General features: G+C 36.4%; 1 protein-coding gene across 2 annotated transcripts; it reads left to right on the forward strand.

The window, feature by feature from the left end:
* The first annotated feature begins 35 nt into the window (after positions 1 to 35).
* Positions 36 to 25,036, forward strand: Eif2a (eukaryotic translation initiation factor 2A). 2 transcript variants are annotated; one of them, XM_055596753.1, is made up of 14 exons: positions 36 to 167; positions 5,850 to 5,919; positions 7,158 to 7,232; positions 9,505 to 9,623; positions 11,777 to 11,876; positions 12,392 to 12,474; positions 16,134 to 16,207; positions 16,325 to 16,469; positions 16,593 to 16,709; positions 18,840 to 19,411; positions 20,306 to 20,419; positions 22,913 to 23,029; positions 24,037 to 24,102; positions 24,679 to 25,036. In XM_055596753.1, exons 1-14 carry the CDS (start codon positions 116 to 118, stop codon positions 24,742 to 24,744), a joined length of 1,770 nt encoding a protein of 589 aa, XP_055452728.1. In that variant the 5' UTR covers positions 36 to 115; the 3' UTR covers positions 24,745 to 25,036. The 2 variants fall into 2 exon arrangements, with proteins under 2 accessions (XP_055452728.1, XP_055452729.1); XM_055596754.1 differs by lacking the exon at positions 36 to 167 and adding an exon at positions 363 to 555.

Raw genomic sequence — 25,036 nt, forward strand, 5'->3', positions numbered from 1 at the left:
CGGAAGTGAATTGGCCCGGAGGCTGGCGGCGGCGGAAACACCAACTCGCAGTCTCTGCGCTAGGGGAGACGTGTAGAGGCCGGGTTCGGCCTTCATTGAACTCTCACCCCAGCGCATGGGTTTCTCTTTCCGGGACAAGATGGCGCCGTCCACACCGCTGTTGACAGGTGGGTTCCGAAAGAGCGGAGAGACTCTTTCTTCGGAGTGGTTTCTTTCTGTGACGTGGCGCTGGAGAACTGCCTTGCACGCCTTGGGAGTCCGACTTGCCTTTGCTCGTGGCTTGTAGAAGGACCAGACTGTGTTTTGGTTTATTTGATAATAGCATGCCAGTGGGAAGTGAAACCTCCGGTCTCCAATATTCCCTCCTCCCATTTATCTAGCCATCGTTCTTCACCTTCCACAGGAATAGACAGGTGACGGAAAGTGCTAGTTAGATGCTTGACCTCTGCTCTGCAATACTGGTGTTGCTTGGACTTTTCTTAAATCACCTGCCATGTATAATGGAAGAAACGTGACTACCCACATCAGATTTATCTGAATTTAAGTAATTGAAAAGTATGTACTCCCTGTTTTTTTCTGAGTTTTGTAGGACTGAATAAGGAAAGGGAAATTGCTAGTATATGTTAGATTTCATGATGAAGATGTGGCTTAGGGTGGCAGCAGTGAGCAGAATGATGATATAACGTTTTCAATTGAGGCAGTTGTGAGCATTTTAGAAGTAGAACATTAGAATTTTAATCTGACACAGTTTGTTATGCTTTAGAGGAAACAAACTCGTCGAAAGATGCTTGGGTGTATAAGTTTGAATAAACCAAAGAATTGGAAAAGAAAAAAGTCTATGATAACTGTATGGGAAGAAAGACGAAATCGTTAGGAGAAAAGTCTATTTTTGAGAATTGGGAGTTACGTCCTTCTGAGATCTGGCAAAGCTTTTATGCTTCTTGCCATTCTAGGAATACATTTTAAGATCCATACTTACTCCTGTTCAGTTAGACTACGATAATTTATTCACCAAATATTCATAAAATGGTAGCTGTAATCTTGTAAACACTATGCTAGACTGAGATTGTTTTGTTTTCTTTAGATTTATTATTTATTTGTGTATCAGTGTGCGGGGATGTACACAGGAGCGCAGGCCTTAAGAGGCTCAGAAAAAGGTGTGGGATTCCCTGGAGCTATAGTTTCAGTTGTGAACCCCACCCTAACCGAGTGCTGGGAACCTAACTGGTTTCTTCTGGAAGAGAAGCAAGTGTTCTCAATGCTGAGCCATCCCTCCAGCCCTCTGAGACTGTTTAAATAGCATGATTATATAATTACATAGTTTCTCTAGCTTCATTATAATAACTTTGTTACTTAAAAGTTTTAATACTAAGTGAACATTTGAATTTTATTTAAAAATTAGCACATGAACACTCTATTAAGTATTCTGCCCTTGTGAGACAGTGTGAAGTCCGTGCTGTTTAGTCCAGCATGTGGATCACTTATAATCTCGGAATAGCTCTTGCCATTGTTGTTTTGCCACTTCGTCTTATTTTGTGTTTCACTAGTGCTGAGTTGTTTGGCCAGCATTCCCAACAGAAGTCTCAAGGCTGGCTTCTTCATCCTTGCATTAGCCAACTATTAATCAAGAGGTTAGAACCAAATTATAGTCTCACCTTTGAATATTCTTAAAGGAAATTAGTGTTTCCTAAAGAGTTGTTTGATGCTGTGTATGTAAAAATTATATCCATTACATTAACTCCGTAATAATCAAAACTGGGGATTCATACCAAGGGTGAATACACTATTTAATTCCTTATCAGAATGCTACAGAGAGAGAAAATATGTGGCATTTATTTAAAAGTTTGGATTCTATAGATTTTTGTCCACTGTTCTAAAAGCAAAGCCAATTTGGGCAAATGTTAAATTTTTAAAGTTTCAGTTTGCTTAATTTCTGCTGTCCTGTCATCAAAGAATTACTAAAAACAATTTTTTTTAAAAAAAATCTTTTTATTTTGATATTATTTAAGTCTAATGGAAGTTGCAGAATAGTAAAAAATAATGTAGCTTTCTCCAATGATAACAATGTAACATAAACATTGAATATCATCAAAACTAGGAAGTTAACACTGGCGTAGCAGTATTTACCGAACTACAATCCTTTCCTGGGTTCTTTTGGTTTGTGTGTGTATGTGTTATTAAGAAATTTTATTATGTGTAAGTTAGGTGACAAAGAAACTCAGAACAAATGACTGAGGTGCCTATTTGTATATTAAAGCACATGCTAGCTTCTAGGCTCTCTTAGAATCTGTTACAGAGTCCCTGCTCCTTCCGGCTCCTTCGCTCTTCTTACCATACCCCAACGCTAAACCTTTCTAGCCCAGGTGCCTCCCTTCCTGAAGCTTCCTGAGTCCTATAAAGTCTGCCATTTTTATTTCATCCATGCTATCTCTTGATTAGCTCTCTTTGCTCTTTCAGCTCCCTCTCTTCCCTTCCTCTCTCTTTTTCCCCCTTACTTTCTCTTTTCATGTCCTAGTTCAATCTGGACATCCCAGATGCCTCTGGCTGTACTCTCCCTTATATCTACAATAAAATCCTTCTCCTCAGCCATACCTTGGAGCAGTCATATCCTCATTTCATTCAATACACAAATTCATGAAACTACTGTCAGACTATAACATAAACTCTTGTATTTCCTTTTTACAATAAAATCCTTCTGGTTACAATCTTTACCACCTACTGTTTTGTTTAGCACCACAACAAATTTGTCATTTCAAAAGTATATAAATGAAACTGTCAAAAAGATAACTTTGAGTATTTTGTTTTCACAGTTTCCTCTTTTTAGAATGTAAGTTTGTACAACTGGCTCTGGGTCTCACTCCTATCATCATAGCATTCAAGAGGCTTGGTCAGGAGGATTACTGTAAATTCCAGGCCAGCCTAAAGTATAATATGAAACTCTGAAAAATAAATAAATAAAATAAAGATTATTTGTCCAAAAAAAAAGGCAGATACCAAGAGTAGGAGAACACATAAGACACTGAATGTTACTTGAGCCAGAAAAACATGGCAGTTAATGCACCATCTTTTAAATTGCCACTTACTTATTTTGGTTCTGGGGCAGAGTGTGGTTGATGTGGGTTTTATTTTTCTTCTTGCTGTCTTTTTCTTACTGCTATTATTTTATGGCTTACCATCTGCCCTCCTATGAAGTATAGATCTTAAATACAAAGAACATCCTGAGTTCTCATAATATTGCCAGAAATGAATAATAGAGGATCCATGCTACCAGTTAAAAGTGCCACTAGAGCTGGGGAAAGCTTTCCTCTTCTGGATCATAGGTAGTTGAAGAGATGAGAAAAGAAAAACTTTCCTGTTTTTTGTCCATCCGTCGGACTAGCAGTGAGAGTAACAGAACAGTTTGATCACATTCACATATTATAGTTACACTGCAGCCTTTTTAAGACTGGACTGACAGTTTGCCAGTCTATTCTAGACCCATATGTAAATTCTGAAAAAGCTCTTAGTATGTTAGATTCTACTACACCTTTGTGAGAGTGACCTTACACTAGCTAAATTTTTACATAATATGTAACTAAGGTATAGCCTTAGTAAACTCCCTAATACGAAATTTTTATTTGTGGCTTATACCTGTAATGTTTGTTCAAGTGTGATTTATGTCTTTAATCCCAGCACTAGAGGGCAGAAGTAGTTGGATTTCTGTGAGTTCAAGGCTAGTCTGGTCTACTTAAGACAGTTTCAGGGCAAGCAAAACTACATAGTGAGATACTGATTTTTTAAATTAATTATAATATTAAGAAAATATGGCCTATTCTAAATTCTAATGTATCTTATATACATTGCAACCAGTTAACTGATATGGTGCTGAGAATTGCTATTGCTTTCCCTGTGTGGTGGTACAATTTTAATGCTGTAACAAATAAAACTTCAGTGGTATAGAGGTAACTCAATGGTAGATATACTTACTTCAGTGTATATAAGGTTGATGAACACACACAGAGTAAAAGGGTAAAAATAATTATATTTACCTTGGGCATGATAGCTCATAGGAGGCAGATCTTTTTGAGTTCCAGGACATCCTGGTCTACATAGAGAGTTCTATGCCAGCTGAGCCTACATCAAAAGGCCTTGTTAAAAAAAATTTACAGACCTTCACCATTTTAAAATCTAGGACATATTTTGACACATGACATTTTACAAATTTCATTATGGTTTTTTGAGTATCTTCAGCATTTGATTTAAATTTTAGCAGTGGATCAAACTGGCCTCAAACTTATGGCCCTGCTTCAGCCACCTGAGTCTTCGAATGACAGGTGAGTGCTACCACACCCAGCTAGAAATCACCTTGAAGACAGTGATAAAGCCTTTAATCCCTAACACATAGCACTTGATGAGGGCACACAGAAGCACATCAAATATTCTTTAAGCCATTGTGTGCAGAGTTTCAGTTTTGAAATGTACAAAGCTTGATAGGCTCCATTCTATTGCCAGGTGCTGGTATGGGCTGTCTTCCCAAAATAACTCAGCTGGTATTCTGCACATGAGAAAGTGGCATACAGCCGTTTGCTTATGTATGTCTAACGACTTACTAGAGTTTTTATGTGTTTACTTACTTGTTTTCTATAGCTGAATTGGTAACTCCATAAAGATGTAGATGTTACTTTTATTCTAATTGTTATTTACTATTTTTTAAATTTTATTTTATGTGCATCGATGTTTTGTCTGCATGTGTATCTGTGTGAGAGTGTTTGATCTTGGAGTTATAGACAATTGTGAGCTGGGTGCTGGGATTTGAACCCGGGTCTTTTAGAAGAATAGTCAGTGCTCTTAATTGCTGAGCCATATCTCCAGCCCCTATTTACGGTTCTTTTAGACTAATTGAAATTGAACTAATTAATTTTTAGTCAGGTGAGTATTTTTTTAATTAATTTATTTTTTTATTAATTGCAGTTTATTCACTTTGTATCCCAGCTGTAGCTCCCTCCCTCATCTAACTGTCTCTTAACAGTTCTTGAGGAAAGAAAGAAATGAAAGGATTAGAATTAGAGCTAAGCCTCACCCCATCTATTAACTGTGTTGCTTCCTAGTAACTAGAAGGATGGAAGAATCTAACAGAAATGGAAATGTAGTGGAAGCCATGGGCTTTAGTTAGATTTTCTTCTCTTGGGTGCTTAAAGTGCTGTTAGAGTAGCAGTTCACCGCTAAGTCCTGTTACATTTTCCTACATGGAGCATCTTCATTTCCTGCTTTTCATCCATACTACTTCACTTTGAACCAAATGTTTACTATCTTCTGTGAGACTACCACAGACTTTCTCCACCAGTTTATTTGCTGCATTGTACCAGACTGATCTTTTCAAAATGCAAATCTGGTTTTAGAAGTCAGCCTGAAACGCTTCAGGTTTTATTTTTAAGATACATACCAACATTACTTAACTTCAACCTCCATATTCTTCTAGATCTGAAGCCTGTTTTCTTCCCTAGCTTCTTTTACTTACACAGTTTTTTTCTGTTTTTTGCTGTTCTTTCCTATCTTTCCCTTGTGGATTGTTTGAAGTTGTTATTGCTCTCTATGCTTAGCTGTATTCAGCTAAGTGTATAACCTTTCTACTGTGACACAGTTGCTTTTGTTCTAATGGTGATACTGTTTTGAAGTTGCATGTTTCTATCCAGGTACATGATTTTTATATGAAAAGGTTAGAAAGTGGACTTGAAATGTTAACATTCTCTAGTATGAGAAAATGTTTCATGATTCACTATATTTTGAAAGCCTTTGGCTTTTCAGTAACACTCAATAATAAAGCTGAGTATTTCTTAGAGTAACCAACCTTTTTTCCATTGTTTCTTTAGTCCGAGGATCAGAAGGACTGTACATGGTGAATGGACCACCACACTTCACAGAAAGCACAGTATTTCCAAGGTAGAGCTTGTGCCAAATGATATACAAGAAACATACAATGCACACCAAAAAGTTTTTGTTGGTGGTGTGTTTCTTAAAATATTTTAGTTTTTATTTTATGTGTATGGGTGTTTTCCCTATGTGTATGTCTATGTAATATTTGTGTGTGTGGTGCCTATGGAAGCCAGAGGAGGGTGTTGTATTATCTGGAACTGCAGGCATTTGTGAGCTGCTAAGTGGGTGCTAGAAACTGAAGCTGGGTCTTCTAGGAGAGCAGTGACTGCTTTTTATTAACAAGACGGAAAGGATACTTATTCTTTGTCAAGAAAAATAATCTTTGGATTTGAAAATCAATGACTTAGGGTCTGGAGAGATGGCTCAGCAGTAAGGACACACCAGAGGTTCCTAGTTGTGTTCCCAGCACCCACATCAGGCAGCTCACAACTGCCTATAATTTTAGCTCCCGTGTATGTAACACCTTCTTCTGGCTTCCACATGCATGTGCATATATACACACACACAAATAAAATCCTGAAAGAAAGAAGAGGAAGAAGAATTAATAGCTTAACAGAGAGAAGTATAGATGTAAGTGTAATTTAGTTTGGAAAAGTTTTACCTTCTAGAACGAGAAAAACTTGAAAATGTGATAGTTAAGACACTTTTAGTAATCACTATGCAGCCAGGAGATGGAAATGACTTAAAAAAGAAGGAAAGTAAAATATAAGTGCATGATATGTATCTGAATAGCTGTATTTTTTCCCCAGAAAGTAACCATGGATGATTAAAAGAAAACTGAATAAAAAATGATAGCCTGTAATTTGTGACAAAATATCTGATTCAGGAGCTTTCTGTGAAATAAACTTTGGTATATATATAGTTTTGATGTTGGTCCATATAATTTCTTTAAATAATAAAATTGGATAAGAATAGAATAATTAAAATGGCTAAATGAGAAAGTTAAATTTAGCTTATGTTGGGGTAGCAGAATAACTTATAAAGATCTGCGGAATCATTGAATACATTTAGCTAAAAATTGGTATTGTCACTTCAGGCTCTCATGAAACAATTTTGTAGCATACTTTACACAATGGTTGCTGACATATTTTAAAAGGTAAAATATTTAAGTAGACAAAACATTTTGGAGTATTTTCTAAAATTTGTATTTTTAAATCATTGAATTAATAGATTATAGATGTTTTAATCAGATTTCTTTAAAGTGTTATTAATGCCTTTTAATTTAAACTTTTTTTTTTTTTCAGAGAATCTGGGAAAAATTGTAAAGTCTACACATTTAGCAAGGATGGAACATTGTTTGCCTGGAGCAATGGAGAAAAGTTAGTGCTCATTTACCAAAAATTTTATGTGCACCATTAATATGAGTATAGCATAGCTGGCATGATTTGAAATGCATGTATTTGACTATCATTGATAAAGTCTACTTTTTTATTTCCTGTGTAATGACAGTACTTTGAACACCCTCTAAGGTGTGTGTGTGTGTGTGTGTGTGTGTGTGTGTGTGTGTGTAGTTTATATATATATATATATATATAAATAAACTAGAAAGAACTGATTTTAGAAAAACATGACCATTTAATGAAAAATATTTTCTTACAAGGTGAATTTTTTAATCTAATATATATATGCCATAAATTGAGTTATATAGTGACTTAGAATTAAAAATTAATGTGAGAAAATTATTACTGAGGAAACCAAAAAGGCATTTTGTGTTTTTGCTGTTAAATCAGTAACTAAAGTTAGTACTATTAGTTTTATTGTGTATAGAAGCATAGAAGTTATTCCAAAGAATGATTAGTATAGTTAATATTATGCAAGGTATCAGATTACAAAATTGGTCTTATAAAAAAATATTTTTCATTGAATGGTCATGTTTTTCTAAAATCATTTCTTTCTACTTTTCCACAAAGTCATTACAACATTTCACAGATTAAGAAAGTTACCAGGTGCTCTTTCAAAGGTCCTGATTTCGATTCTCAGCAACCACATGGTGGCTCATAACCATCTATAAAGAAAATTTCTAACCATCTGTTGCTTAGTTTTTGTTGTTGTTGTTTTCACTCATATTATACTGTTATACTGTTAGGCTTTTCAAAAGAGAGAAAAAACTGTGCATTAGTCTGGAAATATGAATAGTGGTAATGTAAGCCAAAACCTTTTAAAAGTCCAATCAAATGTGATTTTTTTAAATTATGTGCTAAAGATTATGTTAAATTATTTGATTCACTCTTAAGTTATTGACTAATAAAATGCTTGCATTATATGTAAATAATATAATCTGAGCCACAGTAGTAAGGGATTTCGTTTGTTTTATTTTGTTTTTGAGACAGAGTGTCTATACATAGGCCTGGCTGTCCTCCAACTCACTATACATATACAGCCAGATCCAGCTGGCCTGGAACTTCACAAGATCCGCCTGCCTCTGTCTCCTGAGTGCTGAAATTAAAGGCGTGTGCCACTCTGCCTAGCTCAATTTTTCTTTTTTTAATTATGTGTTTATTTACATGTCTATGGGTTATGTGGGTGTTTTGTCTGCATGTGCTTCTGTGCCCCGTGTGTGTAGTGCCCATGGAGGCCGGAAGAGGCGATAGACCTGGTGCTGGGGCGCCAACAAGGTCCCTCTGGAAGAGCAACCACTGCTCTTAACCTCTGAGCCAGCTGTGCAGCCCCACCCTAACCCCCAGAACTTAAATGTAAATAGGAAATAAATCCGGACAAGCTGATTTCCAAAGCTTGTCTCTAGCGTTTACAAGTAGTATGCTGATCAGATCGACTCATTGGATTATTTTTTAAGTCTAAATGAATTTGTTTATGATGACTCTTATAAGGATTCAAATGAGAGATTTTAAAGAAAGTGGTTAGGCCACTTCATGGGATCATGTAGGAAGCATACAGTATGAAACAGTATTGAACTACTTTTATATGGTTACTGCCACTTTATTATTATTGTATCACAGTGATTCTTAATAATTCTTAATGTGTTAGACAGCTTTTAAGATAATAATAGACAGGGCTGGTGAGGTGGTTCAGAGATTAAGAGCACTGGCTGTTCTTCCAGAATTCCTGAGTCCAATTCCCAGCAACCACATGGTGGCTCACAACCATCTATAATGAGATCTGGTGCCCTCTTCTGATGTGCAGGCGCACATACAGGCAGAATAATTTACGTAATAAATAGATACATCTTTTTCTTTTTTAAAGATTTTAATAGTTATGGATTTCCCCAACTATCACAACTATGTATTCAAATTGAAAAAGTGTGCCTCACCACCCTGCCTGGTGCCTGCCTTCCCTCTGACTTAATGATTCTCGGCTTTGCTGCAGCCTCCTGTGTGCTCACTCCATCAGAATCATATCTTCTAGATCTTTCTGCTAATTCTCTACTATTTCTCAATACTTTGGGGGTAAATTTTACATTTTTTAAAAAGTAAGAGTGTTTCCTTGGTGTTTTTTGAAACTCCCTAACAGCCAGTTTTTATGAAAAGTGAACAGTTTGGAGTATTCTGTATTTGAAAAGAGGTATGAATGTTTTGGTTAGTGCTGGCTGTTACAAAATAGTATTTTTGCTGAAGTAATTTCTTTTGAAACCAGAGTAAATATAATCAATGTCACTAACAAGGGACTACTGCACTCGTTGGACCTCCCAAAAGCAGTTTGCCTTGAATTCTCGCCAAATAACACTGTCCTGGCAACGTGGCAGCCTTATACTAGTAAGTATTTTCCCCTTACAACAACACTCTAAAGGGAACAGTTACATTTGGTGGGAGGAAAACTATAACCTTGTAAAATGGAAATTTAAGGTCAAGTAGACACCTCCCCCCACCCCATTTACAGGGAATGTGATCTTAGTGTATGACTGAGACTGCAAGTAAGCCACATCCTTTAAGCCATCTCCATATCAAGTCATCTGGGCTGTCCTCAAACTCTCTGTAACCATGTATGGCCTTGAACTTCTGATCTTCCTGTGTACACCTCCTGGATTACGGGATTTTAGGTGTATACCATGCCTCAGCCATGTGGTCCTGGCGACCAAACTCAGGGTTTTATGCACGCTAGATAAGCACTCTACCAACTGAGCAACATCCCCAGCCCAGCCTTTTTCATCTTAACTAAGTACTCACTGTACTGTGACTATGAATTGTACTGTTTGAGAAATCACAGAAAAATTAGTACAGAAATTTTGTTAGTAATTTCATGGAAAGAAGATTCATTCTCATTGCCAGTCTTAACATCTGTAAGCATGCAGCCTTTGCTTACATTAAATAGTTAAGAACTTTGACTTTTTCACTTTGAAGAAGTTCCTTATGGCTCTTCTTATCTAAATTGCTAGCATCACTACTTTTGTATTTCTACTTATTATGCGAAATAAAGGGTACTTGCAAGCACTGTGTCTGGCAGTAAAGCTAATAACCAAGAAATCTTTTAGGTGAGTAGAAGCATATGGATGTGCTATGGATATACTGGACACAAAGATGATTTATAAGGCAGATGGATCTCTGAGTTCAAGACCAGCCTGGTCTACATAGTATCAAGACAGCCAGAGCTATATAATGACACCTTGTCTCAAACAAACATAAATAAATGATTTTTTAGAAGATGGTTTGTTGAAAAGAAAGACTTATGTTCCAGTTAGACAGAATGAATGGCTCAAGATTTTATCACTCAAGATGATAGCATTTTAAAACTAATGAGTTATTTCTGGGATTTCGCTTTTAATACTTTTGGGTCATGGTTGACTGTAAACAATATACCTTAGGATATGAAGTGAAAATGTAAGTTATGAGATAGGAGAAGAAAAACTGCAAAGAAAATCTGGAAAGCTGGCTAAAAAAGATCTCTAAATATCTGAAATAATAATGATTTAGTTGACCTTTAACATAATCACTATAAGAAAAAGAATAGATAAAATATCAAAGAAGTGCTTGTTATGAAAGAGTGTGTAGGTTAAATACCTGTGATTCCAGTACTTGTGGCAGGCTGACACAGGAAGATTTTGAGTTGGAGATAAGTCTAGCTAGAATATGACCTTGTCTCCAAAACCAAAAAGAATTGGAAACAATCCCCTATTTTGATATATTTAAAGCCATCTAATGATAATGATATATGAAATTTTATATAGCCATGATTTATCCATAAATAACATAACATAGGAAGGTGGTATAGAGGCTGTTTCAAGAACATTTATTAAGAGTCTGGGATGTAGCTCAGTTGATAGAGTGCTTGCCTAGCATTCATAAGGCTTTGGTTTGATCCCCAACACTGGTAAACTTGGTGAGGTATCACATGCCTATAATTCCAGTACTCAGAATCAGAAGTTCAAGGTCCCAGCTACATAGGAATTTGAGGTCAGTCTAGGATATGTATGAACCTGTCTCATTTAAAAAAGAAAAAAGGGGAGGACCTTATCTCTGGAACTGACAATCTTTAAAATAAATAAATGATAATTGTTTATTGTCAGATTATAAGTTTCAAGGTTTTTAGTCTTTCAGAAAGTTTGGACTCTAATGAATCTTGTTTATCCAAGTAAATTAAAGGGAATTAAACATCATAAATGAACTTTATTTTTATGATACATAGGTACAAACCTTCATGACTTAATTCCTTTGATAGTAATATGTGCCAGAATTAATAAATAAGGCCTTCAAGTATTCTTAAAACTTATCATAACTAATCATTTCAGAGATGTGGGGCTTTCACTTACAGTTGTCATAGTTTTAGCAACAAATGACTAACTCCATAATAAAGACAGTTGATTTAAGGTAATTCTTTTCTTTAATATTCTTAATCCTATTCAAGATTTTTGTGAGAATGAAATCTTACAAGTGTTAGAGGACAGTTGGTATAAAAAATATTTTTATTGCAGCTTCTAAAGATGGTACAGCTGGGACACCCAACCTACAACTTTATGATGTGAAAACTGGAACGTGTTTGAAATCTTTCATACAGAAAAAAATGCAGAATTGGTAAATATATGCTTTAAAGTGCTATTTTAAAATTATTTAGTTTTCTGTTTTGTCTGCGTGTATGTATGTGTACCTTATGTATGCCTAGTAACCTTGGAGATCAAAAGACACGAGATCTGCTGGAGCTAGTTACAGATGATTATGAGCTACCATATGGGTGCTAGGAAGTGAACCTGTTCTCTGCAAGAACAGGTGCGCTTAGCTGTTGAGCGATCTCTTCAGCCTGTAAAGTGATATTTTTACAGTATTGAAAATTGTTTCTCTGGTATTAACTTTGAAAATAAGTTAGGTCAAAATCTATGTCTTTAAGAGTTTTTAAGTATATAGTTTTTAGGTATACTAAAAATAGTCTTTTTTTAGTTTTTAAAAAGAAAGGAACAATATATTTTTTGAGATACACCATTTCATAAGGCTGTTAGTACTCTTGGGAGCAGACATAATGTGTTTTATCTTAAACAGCATCATAAGCTTTAACATGATTCTACTTTTTTCCAATTCTTTTTCTTTTAACATAGGTCTCCTTCCTGGTCAGATGATGAAATTATTTGTGCCCGGAATGTTAACAATGAAGTTCACTTCTTTGAGAACAACAATTTTAGTACGGAAAGACTTACTAAATAACTTTATTATTTACCTTAAATACAGTTTTCAAAGGTTTTTTTGTTTGTTTGTTTGTCTTCAGTGCTAAGAATCTATCCAGGGCCTCACATGTGCTAGCTAAGTGCTCAATAATGAATTAGCCCTTATCTAAATACATAGTTTTCCTCTCAGTCATCATAGGTCCATCTTAATATAATTAATGTATTTTAATTATTACTTATATTCATTTGTATAAGTCTTTGTAAATCTGAATGCCAGTGATATTCTGGAGCATAAAGATTTTATAATAGCTATATTTTTAGATAACACACAATAGATATTAAAATATTAGATTACATTTATTCTTAATAGTTGAAATTGTGTGATTTAATTTTAAATGTTATGTTTATTTTTGTTTTTAATTAATATTTGTGCTGGAGTTACACTATATAACCTGACTGGTCTCAGACGCAAAGAGATCCTCCTACCTCTGCTTCCCAAATGCTAGGACTAAAGGCATGGGCCATAGTGATTGTGCTAGCACATGCCTTTAATATCAGCACTTGGGAAGCAGAGGGAGATGGATCTCTGAGCGAGAGGCCAGCCTGTTCTATATTGTGAATTCTGGAACAGCTAGATCTGTAACCCTGGCTAGCTTGGAAAGGGATGTATGGACCAGGCTAGCTTGGAACTCACAGTGTTCCCTTACCTCTGCTTCCTAAATGCTGATATTAAAGGCATGTGTTACTAACACACCTGCCCTTCAGTATTTTATTGTGTAGAATTTCTGTTTTAATAATTGTCAGCCATGGCTAGTCTTCTCCACTTCTACATCTATTCAATTATCCTTTTTCTATGGAGTTAAAACAAACTATAGCATAAATTTTACAAACAAATATTTCAGTATGTATCATTGAAGGTTATGCTCCTTAGTTTTTAAAATTGCCATAATAATTAAGTATCTGATTGGTGTTCAAACTTCTAACATTGCAAATGTTCTACTAAGTTTGAAACCCATGATCTGAAATTGTCATATGTTGCAATTTATATATATTTCAAATTTCTTTTAGTCTCTAGGTTCCCACTCAGTCTCTTTTTCACCCTTTGTGGTAGATTTTTTTTTTTTTGTTTTGGGTGTGTGTGTGTGTATGTTTGTTTTTGAGAAAGCATTTCTCTGTGTAGCTAACTGTCCTGGAACTCGTTTTATAGACCAGGCTGGTCTTGAACTCACAAAGATCTGCCTGCCTCTGCCTCCCTGAGTGCTGGGATTAAAGACTTGTACCCTTACACCCAGCCAGCAGTAGTTTATTTCAAAATATCATTTGTCTTTTGTATTTTTCTGTAGTTTGAAGTTTGCTTTTATTTCTCATACAATTCTCATACAATTTCTCATACATGCTATCAGTCTTGTATAAATTGCTAGTTGTATTTGGAGGGGTTTTGCTGTATAATAAGATGTTTTAGGATTATCTCACATATTTCTGATATACATCTAGAGTCAGCTAACTTTTCAAGACAGCTGAGTCCTTTTCAAGAAAATCCATATTTGCAGACTACAGTCTAGACTCTTAAGGCTTCATTGCTTTCCTTTCTGTGTTTTTGGAGGCTGTAATATTTAGGTTCATACTGATATGTTCTATTTTAAAATTGCAAGATTAAGAACGTTTAGACTTATTTAATTTTATGTGCATGATTACTTTGCCTACATGTATGAATATGCATAACATGCATGCCTGGTGCCTGTGGAGCTCAGAAGAGGGCATCTGGACCTCCTGGAACTAGAGTTACTAATGGTTGTGAACCACCATAGGGTTCTGGGAACTTAACCCAGGTCCTCTACAAGAGCATTCTTTTAACTACCAAGCCATCTCCGTATCCCTTAAAAAGAAAAAATCCACTTAACCTCATTTGTATTACCTATTCCCATGTCAAGAGTCCTATTTCTTTGGTAATTCAAAGATGGTGATTTGGGAATATAATCACATACGTATTTGCTTTGCTCCATATTATCCACATTGTATTCTAAGAATAATAACAGTAATGCTAGTAACGCAATTACTGAGAATAAAGAAGAAACAATGGCATTCCTTTACCTCTGCGTCATCTAATTAGCCATTGTGCACTTGTTAGTTAATTATAGTAAAATAGGGATTGGTAATTGTGCTTGTATGTGCAAAGAAGGTATGAAGGCTCCTTCATACAGCATCTAGTCACTGTAGACACTATAGTATATACTACATTTTCCTGCTTTTGATACTTCTACCCCCTTGGCTTTTGCCTTAGCTTGATTTTTTTGTTTCCTCGCATCCTAGTTTGCTTCCTTTTCCTGTGACCACTTTGGAGAAGGAAAGGGCTTATTTTATCTTACAGTTTATACAGTACATCACGAAGGGAAGTCGAGGCAGGGGCCAGGAACTGACGCAGAGACTATGAAAGAATGCTTGCTTACTGTCTTGCTTCCTGTGGGCTCAGCTTGTTTTCTCACAGAACCTAAAACCATGTGTCTGGAGTGGCACCACCCACAGTGGTTTGGGCCCTCCCACATCAGTCATTAATCTAGAACAGGCTCCACAAACTTGCCTGCAGTCAAATTTGATGGAGGCAGTTTCTTTTTTTTTTTTTTTTTAATTTTTTATTAATTACACTTTATTCATTTTGTATCCCCCCATATGGAGGCAGTTTCTTAGGAGGTCTTCCCAGGTGACTCTAGTTTGTTTCAAGTAGACAAACACTAACCAGCACTTATTTTAGCTTGCTACAAAAAAGGAAATCACAAGTTTGATAGGTTCTTGTACTACATTTAAATAGCTATTTGTTGAGTGCAAGTTTTTTTTCTATGCCCGCCGTAGCTCCCAAATAATGACACAGAGACCTTTAATTTATTAAAAGCTTCAGACACTATAGATGGGCAGATACTGAGCTATTCTAAAATTGTCCTGGCCTACTTCCTACCACATGTCCATTACCTGTCATCTTAGTCTTGCTCTGACACCTGTTTCTTCATCCACGTTCTGATGGTGACTTCCTGGTCACCACCTGAACCCACTCCTGCCCAGCTATTGGCTATTCAGCTCTTTATTTGACCAAACAGAAGGTGATGGAGAACAGATCTTAGGAACAGAAATCAGCATTTGAATACATAGGTCACAAAACCACCTTCCAACACCTCTTGACATCTGAAATTGAATAAAGAGAATAACTTTATCCTTTTAACTAGGGTAACGCTGTTGCTTATTAACATGGGCTCATCTTGTTTAAGATAGGGTAATCAGTATCTTAATTATTATTTATCATAGAGCATTTCTATATGCACATTTTACATACTAGTAGGCTGAGGCCAATCTTTCCCATTTAATGGGCTCTAAGACTTCTTTAATGAGATTGGCATTCATTTGGAGTATATACTGCGTGCTTGACATTATGTTCTTAAAATTAGTCCCCGGGAGTAGGTGGTATAACTAGTATTGTCTTACTACTTGCCCAAGTTCACACACCTAGTAAATGAGTGTTGGAATTCAAGTCTAGTTCTCCCTGCCTTTTCTACTGCATTTCTCTGCCTCATCTACATGAAATTACAATAAACAGTTTGAAATTATAGTACCCTTTTATAATGAATTCAGAGTTTAATGTTTTTTGCTAACTTCTTATCAATCTCTAATCCATTTCTTTTCATTTTAGACACAATTGCAAATAAATTACATTTGCAAAAAGTTAATGACTTCAATTTATCACCTGGAACCCAACCTTATAAGGTAATTCTTGCTTTTATTTATAGATCATATGCCTTTTTAAAAAAAGTATTTCTAAAAACTTCCATCTCAGTTTATATGCATCTAAGAATTAAGTACTGATTTATACATTTATCTTAGGTGGCAGTTTATGTTCCAGGAAGTAAAGGTGCACCTTCATTTGTCAGATTATATCAATACCCCAACTTTGCTGGACCTCAGGCAGCACTGGCCAATAAGAGCTTCTTTAAAGCCGATAAGGTTACAATGCTGTGGAATAAAAAAGGTATGATGAATAGTTTCATTTAGTTATTAAATATTTCAGCATCCATATATGTATAAATAAAGGAATATGGGTGATTTCTAATTTGTATTTTAAATCTCACTAAATACTATTTTACTATTATAGCTACTGCTGTGCTGGTAATAGCAAGTACAGAGGTTGACAAGACAGGAGCTTCCTACTATGGAGAGCAAACTCTACACTACATTGCCACAAATGGGGAAAGTGCTGTAGTGCAGTTACGTGAGTACTCTTTAACAGTTCTCCCATGGTTAAAAACAATGACCATTAAAAAAATTTTTTAATGCCATTAAGGCAACACAGTCTAAATTCTTAATCAAGTGAGTAAACCCAAATACTATAACGTTTATGATAAAATTCCTCTTTGTTGAGAAGCATAAAGCCATCCTCAAGCAAGCTCGACTTTGATAGAATCCGTTTGCTAGTGTTGTGCCAGCGCTGAAGATGATAGAAGTAGTTCTTGGTGATGTGTTTGCTGTAGCAGCTCCCTGAGCACTTCACCAGCACAGCAGGTGGACGTGGTGAGTGTCGTAACAGCTGCAGAAATGACAATAAAGTCCAGCAGTGTTCCCACTCCCCCTCTCACTTTGATAAGCTAAATTAACTGTCAAATAATAGTTATCTTGCTCTTAAAATGTTTTTAGAGTTATTTATTACTTGTTGTGTTGTAGGGTTTTGCCTACACCATGTGCATACCTGTTGCCCAATAAAGTCACAAGAGGACACTGGGTCCCCTGCAAACTGAAGGACATTAATTGTGGGCCACCACTGAATGCTGGGAATTGAACTCTGGTTTTCTGCAGGAGTAACAAGTAGCCCTTAACTGCTGAGTCAGCTCTCCAGCCCAAAATAAGCGAGACCTGAAATACCAAGTAAATACAACAGATCAAAAGAAGGAAAACAATAAGTTTTGTGTCTTATATAAATGAAGTCACAGTATAAACAATACCATTTAAACAAATAGGACATACCAAGAAACATATACACTATAAGGGCTGTGGAATAAAAACTTTAAAACTCTTCAGACAAACCCTAAACTTTAATAATGATGGTACTTTAATAAATGATGGTATTTCTCTTCTAGTTACTGTAAAATGCAAGGTTTTACAGCTCAGTAGGTGTTTTTAGACCAGATAGACTATTCTGAAATTTGGTATTGAAAAGTTAACACATAGGAATATTTTGAAAACTGAGGAAGACATGGGAAATTCTGATATTACAAGATAGCAATATGTAAAACATTTTAATTAAGAGTATTTGGATCTGGCTTATAAAAAAGTAACATATGTGTAAAATAGAAATATTGAAAAAATAGGGCTGTATATTTGTAGAAATTAATATGTGATAAAGCTAGCACTTAACAGTAAAGAAAATATTGGCTATTTAATTTGAAAAATTGACTTGAAAAATTGGCTAGTCATTTGGAACATAAATTTGTTATATATAAATACATATATATATATATTTTTTTTTTAACTAAAATAAATTCAGATTGTTCCTCAGAATTATATATAAAACTTCAAAGGAACTTAAATTGTTTTAGTTTTTCTAGACAGGATTTCTCTGTTTAGCCTTGGCTATCCTGGACTCATTTTATAGACCAGGCTGGCCTTGAACTCATAGTAATCAATCTGCCTCTGCCTTCCCTTCCTGAGTGCTGGGATTAAAGGCATGCGCCGCAACACCCACTGTTCACAGGAACTTTAATAAAGAAAATATGAGAAAATTTTTTTCTAATCTTAGAATTAAAAAAATATTGTCTAAGCAAAACAAAAATACTAAGGAAAAAAATGATAAATTTGTAATACATAAAAACTATAGATTTCTATATTAAAAAATCTGTTAACTAAGGTAAGCAGAAAAAAAATTTAATCCGACAAGGGTTGAACATATTAATAAATACTTGTAATCACAATATTTGGAAGATGGAGGAGGGTAAGAGATTTGAGATCATCTTCACTTACATAGCGAATTCAAGGCTAGCTTGAATTATACGGGACCCTGTCCCAACTGCTCTCCCAATTCTCCCCACCCCCGAAAATCTAAAAATAACAAAGCAAGCAAGGGATGTATTTCTCAAGTTACCTAAATGGCTGGTCAATTACTGGAAAGAAAAATAGGAATGATACAGGAAAATTTAGTCTACCAGAAAACAAATGAAATTACTTTTAATTGTTAAAAGATAACAATAATTTAAACAAATGGAAATAAAACCAAGTCATAAATTTTAACCTAGTAGATTAAAAAGGTAAAAATAAACTGTGTAGGGAACGTGAGGGTGACTCATGCCACCAGAATGTATTGACAGCCTTTTTTATAACTGCTTTTTTGTATCTTATATTCTTTTTCTAGCAAAAAATGGCCCAATTTATGATGTGGTTTGGAATTCTAGTTCTACCGAGTTTTGTGCTGTTTATGGTTTTATGCCGGCGAAAGCAACAGTTTTCAACCTGAAGTGTGATCCTGTGTTTGACTTTGGGACTGGCCCTCGCAATGCAGCCTTCTATAGCCCTCATGGACATATATTAGTACTGGCTGGATTTGGAAATCTTCGGGGACAAATGGAAGTATGGGATGTTAAAAACTACAAGCTTATTTCTAAGCCAGTAGCCTCTGATTCTACATATTTCTCCTGGTGCCCAGATGGTGAGCATATTTTAACAGCCACATGTGCTCCCAGGCTACGTGTTAATAATGGGTTTAAGATTTGGCATTATACTGGCTCTCTCTTACATAAGTATGATGTGCCATCAAATGGAGAATTATGGCAGGTTTCTTGGCAACCATTCTTGGATGGAGTATTTCCAGCAAAAACAATAACGTACCAAGCAGTTCCAAGTGAAGTGCCTAGTGAGGAACCTAAAGCTGCAACAGCTTACAGACCTCCAGCCTTAAGAAACAAACCAGTCGCCAATTCCAAGCTGGTAAGTAATGGCACAGAAGAAAGTGTCTCTGCGTAGGACTCTCTGCACCTTTTTTTTCTTTGCTTGTGTTGCTTCATACCTACTTAGACTATACTCCAGGGAGATCACTAAGGCCCACAGAAGGTGAAGATGCTGAACAGCTCATATATTAAGCTGGCAAAAACATTAATTTAAAGGGGCTCACAGCTTAAAAAACAAATTTTTTATTCTTGAATTTCATACATAATAAAATATGATTGTGTCCACCCTCTATCTCCCCATTCAACTATCCTCATATCCCCTCCCAACTTCATGGCCTTTATTTAAATAACCCTGTAAGTCCATTTAGTGTTGTCCATCTGTGCATAGGTATGAGGCTCTTGGCAAATGGGAGTCCTACCAACGGCCATGTCCTCAAACGCAATGATCTGTCTCCCTCAACAGCTGTCAGTTACCAATTACTCTTCAGTAAGGGCCATGGCCTAGAAATAATCTATCAAATCTATGTCTGAATTTGGCTAGCTTGCTCTTATGCAGGTAACCTCAGCTGCTGTGAGTTCCTGAGTGCATGAGCCCTGTCCTGACGAGAAGACACATTCACAGCACTCCTCCCCATTCCACAACATCCAGCTCTTTTCAGCTCCTCTTCTGCAGTGTTCCCTGAGCCTTGCTGACAGGGTTGGGGTTGATATCTTCTCTTTGGGGCTAAGTACTCATCTCTTTTTCTCAGCTAAGAAGGAAGCCCTTATTTAACTCTGTTCTAGTAACAGATTTGAAATGTTCCTTGCCAGTTAGTTTCTTAAGTAATTCTGATAAAGTCATCCTGTACTAGTTAAGGTACATAATTTGCTATTGTGTATGCTGTTTTGAACCACGGACACTACTTCAGAAATACTTGTTTTACATTTGCGGTAGCATGAAGACGAGCCACCCCAGAATATGAAGCCACATCCAGGAAGTGATAAGCCATTATCAAAAACAGCCCTTAAAAACCAAAGGAAGCATGAAGCCAAAAAAGCTGCAAAACAGGTATTTGGAGTGCTGAACTCTTCAAACCCAACCAAAAAACTACTTAATCTGACTTTAACCATGACGTTTTTAACAAGGATATTCCTGAAGATGTGATTGTGATGTGTAAAGTATAGTTGGAATTAGATATAAATAGCTAGGTAGCTTTCTTTTGTGTCTGCCTATGAGTTAAATATATGTACATATATAGTAGTAATAGTTAGAATTTGTCATTTCAGTGGAGTACCTGGTATAATAAAGTTTTAAAGACAAAAGATTTCTTTTGAATCACAGGATTTTGTCTCTTTGGTTCTATAATGGGTCTTACCTTATAGTACAGGGCTGGCCTTGAACTCATGATCCTTATTCCTTATCCTCCTAAGTATTGAGGATAAATGTGTACCACTGTGCCTTACAAACATGAAGTTACCACCATCATCTTGCATATAGTGGTGCTAGAGACTGAACCCAGGGCTTTCCACATGGTAGGCAAATCATTTGCCTCTGGCCTACATCTTCAGCTCTTTGTAATTCAGTTTTGGAGGTGGTAGTACTTTGGGCCTGTGGCATGTAGGATATCATGGCAGAAACCTGCTGTGCAGCAAAACAGTTGTTATACATATGAACCAGGGTGTAGAGGGAAGAGGAAAGGGGCTGGAATCCCACTGTTCTCTTCAAGAGCATTCCCCCAGTGACCTGAACTCCTTCCATTAAGTCCTAAAAGCTCCACTATCTCTTAGAAGCATTAAGTTGGGGACCAAGCCTTTAACATGTGAATCTAAAGTGTTGAAAAGAAAAAGAGTCTAAAGAAACTAGACCTGACCTTGAACCCTGAGCTTTCCGTGGGATTGTGTAGTATGTTTCATGCTGTAGACTCTTGGTGGAGCTACAGGGTGGAGTATCTGTTTTCCTTAAGGCATGTGTTTATTAAGAGAGGGTGTGGCAGCTCATACCTGCAATCCCTGTACTTCGGAGGCAGAGGGAGGTGGATCTCTGTGGGTTCAAGGCCAGTCTAGTCTACAGAGTAAGTCCAGGACAGCCAGGGCTACACAGAAAAACCCTGTCTTGAAAAACAAAAAGGCATGTGTTTATTAAGAGAGGGTGAAAGCTGGGTTTGGCAGCTCATATTTGCATTCCCAGCACATGGGAGGCTGAGGTTACAGGGTTGTCTCCAGGCCAGGCAGAGCTATAGAATGACCCTTTGTCTCCAAAAAAAAAAAAAAGAGAAAAAAAGAGTGAAAACCTGCAAATTTTATAACTATAAAGGCATCTGGCACTCTGGTATTACTCTGTCTAATCCCATTGAGAATCTAAATAATCAGAAAAAAGAGAAACTTAGAAATACTTAAGTAATCAGAATAGAAGTTGTGTAAAAATGATTTTGTTTAAATTCCTAAACAAAAAAACATTTATTTACTTATAATTGACATAAATCACAATGCTTTATGATTCCTTGATTCGTGCTTATAGTGTGTTCAGCTGCATTGGAAATATGTGGTTGATGAAGTCAGGGTAACCATATTTTAGGGATTTAGGCAAAGATATCTTAGTCTATTTAGACTACTAGATCAACATACCTCACTTAGGATGGATAGTTTCTAAGCAATAGAAGCTTTTGCCCATAATTCTTGTGGCTGTAGTCTCAGCAAGGTGCAGGTAGACTCATTCTTTGGGGAGGACTTCCTTTTTGTGTCCTCCCATAGTGGAGGACATACGGTGTCCTAAGAATACTTACTAATCTCATGATGTAATGATTTTGGCGGTGGTGGTCTGTGGGCATGTGTCTTTCAGAAGCTACCTTCCCACCTTGTTGAGTGGGTTCTCCTTGTCTCTGCTGCTGTGCTGTATGTGCTCCAGCTGGCTAGTCCATAGTGTGCTTCAGGGTGTGATTCTCTGTCTTCTCTCCCTCTCATATGGATCTGGCTGTTTCAGTGGGTTCTGGAGAGTGAACTCTTCTGAAACACCTGTGACACGAGCACAATGTGTGGAGGGCTGTTTGATGACCGAGTTTTCCTGGGAGATCCCTCCTGGAGGGATGTTTCATTAGTAGGAAAATGTGCCACAGTAAAGTCAGAGGGGTTAGCTGTCTTTCCACCTTGTGGGCCCTTGGGATCAACCTCAAGTTGTCAAAATTGGCAACAAGCACCTTTACCTTCTGTGCCATCTCATTGGCACAATTATGTTATTTAAAGGTGGAGTTGCACCTTCTTAAGTTTGAAATTTAAAAAAAAAAATCATTGTTCCTTTTCAGCTAGCATATTTCATCTCTAGAAATATGTTTTAATAGTTCAGATTTGAGTTTGATTTCTGACCACACAGCGGAAGGAGAGAACCAACTCCTGCAGCTTGTCCTCTGGCACGTGCTGTGTTGCTTGTGGGAGTCGGCTCTCTTTTCACCATGTGAGTCCTGGGAATGGTATTCAGGTCGTCAGGCTTGGCAACAACCGCCTTTGCCCGCTGAGCTGTCTCATGACAGAAAGAATAAGTAAATGTTCACATTTGCTTTTCCTATAGGAAGCAAGAAGTGATTTGGCTCCTACTCCTGCCCCACAGAGCGCACCGAGGAACACTATCACCCAGTCTGCTTCCGGTGATCCTGAAGTAGACAAAAAAATTAAGAATTTAAAGAAGGTGAGACACTTGAGTGAAAAACAGATATACACATCAGAAGGATTCTACATGAGAATTATATAACTAAGAGTGGAACTCGGGTGTTAAAACAGATTTAAAAGCTGGTAATAGTTCTCATTGTTGCTTCCTTTCCATAGAAAGTAATTTACAAAAGAATCTCAGTTCAGTTCCATTCACAAATACTTTAGAGACTGAAACTGCTTACATTGTTAATTTTGAAGTAGTAAGGAATGATAGACATTTGTGTAGTGAAGGTAGTTTTCGTTGTCATTGCTGTGGGGCTAGAGAATAAACCCAGGGCTCATTCATGTTAAGCAGGTACTCTTCTACTGAACTACATTCCTAGCCATGAGCACTTACCCCAGTGTTTCACTGAAATAGCTGAAATATTTTCAGTTCAGATTCAGTTTACTTCATGAATTCCTTGAAATTATTGGAAATAAAAAAATAATTTATTCCAGTTTTTAAAATGAGCACATACACAAAATGGAGCTTATGGTGGGTGGGGCAGGCCTGGGGTGAGCTCTTAAATCCAGAGACATTGTCCTGCCACGGTAGAATGTTGAAATAGATGCTGGAGGTTGGGTTGTACTTGTGAATCCACACCCATACACTCAGACAGTGAAAACCTTACTATGCAAACCTGACAATCCAAGTCTAATCCCAAAACTCACAGAGATGAAAAAAAAAGAGGATTAGACTCCAGAGTGTTCTCCTGCCCTCCATGTATGTTCCACAGCTTAGGTGCCAACACACACACACACACACACAGAATAATTTAAAAGCAAATAAACAGAAAACTTGTAAAACCTATTTTTTCCAATCTTATTTTTTCACATATAATTTTCTATTTAACTTTTAAAAGGAATTTATTCTATCATTTTAACAAACCATTTTAGCAAACCATTTTTGAAAGAAAAGTAGTATCGTTGCTTATTGTTAATATAATAACTTGCATTATAAAGTAACTTTTTCTTTCTTCTCCTTCCCCATATTTAATTTCACAGAAACTGAAAGCAATAGAGCAGCTGAAAGAGCAGGCAGCCGCTGGAAAACAGTTAGAGAAAAATCAGGTAAGGCTTCACTTTCCATTTGGGCTCATAGTCATTAGTACCCTCCCCTGTTTGGTATAAGCAAGCATTCAGTCAGCACAGAACTGAAAAACTTGTCTGGGAAGCTTTGCATAATTTCTTGACGTTCTTTTTAATACTCTTCAAGTTTGCTCTTTGATAGTGAAGATTAGGGAAGATTGGCCCTAGATTATGGTGATGGGCCACTATTCCTAAGGGTATCCTGATGCTGTCACTGTAAAAGTAATGACAGTTGTTAGGTTAGGTAAACAATAAGCGTTCCCTCCTGTCTGCTGCACTGTCCTGCTGGCCTTTTCTCTCCTCTTCTTCTCAGTACTTTTAAGCTCAAGTAGATGCAGGAAATCTTGCACTGGAAGGGACAGTAAGACATCTCCCTGCAATGCCCCTGATTCATAGTAGAAACAAGTTAGAATTGCTTTCTACTCTTGGTTTACCAGTGAATCTGATAAAGTATAAGAATATTCTTTCCATCTCTAAATTTTGTGCTTTATACTGTTTTGGTTACAGATCAAACAATTATTTTCTGTTTAATAACTTTATTGTTTGAAATATTTCTAGTTGGAGAAAATTCAAAAAGAGAAAGCCCTTCTCCAAGAGCTTGAAGATTTGGAATTGGGAATTTGAAGTTTCACAGAAAACAAATTTGTTGCCAAGAAACAGTCTGTTAATTTCATGGTGTTCATGAAATCTTCATATGTCCACCTTTGACATCACTCTATATTTTTAACCATTTATCCAAGGTTGTGTATGTAAGATTATTTAATGATGTCCATTAAATTGACTTTTACATCTCCATCCTGTATCATGTCAATATGTGATAGAGATGATTTTTTTCCAGATTAGCTTAATAAATTGACAGACATTTGATTTAGTTACAGTATTTCCTATATAAACAAATAAAGACATTTTAAATTTG

This window comes from Psammomys obesus, unplaced genomic scaffold (assembly GCF_907164565.1).
Source record: "Psammomys obesus unplaced genomic scaffold, mPsaObe1.curated_primary_1811, whole genome shotgun sequence".
Lineage (NCBI taxonomy): Eukaryota > Metazoa > Chordata > Mammalia > Rodentia > Muridae > Psammomys > Psammomys obesus.

What these genes read in the sequence shown, in the direction of transcription:
- Eif2a (XM_055596753.1), top strand. Translation starts at nt 116, where the DNA reads ATGGGTTTCTCTTTCCGGGACAAGATGGCGCCGTCCACACCGCTGTTG. An exon ending in AATGCTGTGGAATAAAAAAG is followed by an intron (nt 16,470 to 16,592) that starts GTATGATGAATA and finishes TTACTATTATAG; the next exon opens with CTACTGCTGTGCTGGTAATA. An exon ending in AACAGTTAGAGAAAAATCAG is followed by an intron (nt 24,103 to 24,678) that starts GTAAGGCTTCAC and finishes AAATATTTCTAG; the next exon opens with TTGGAGAAAATTCAAAAAGA.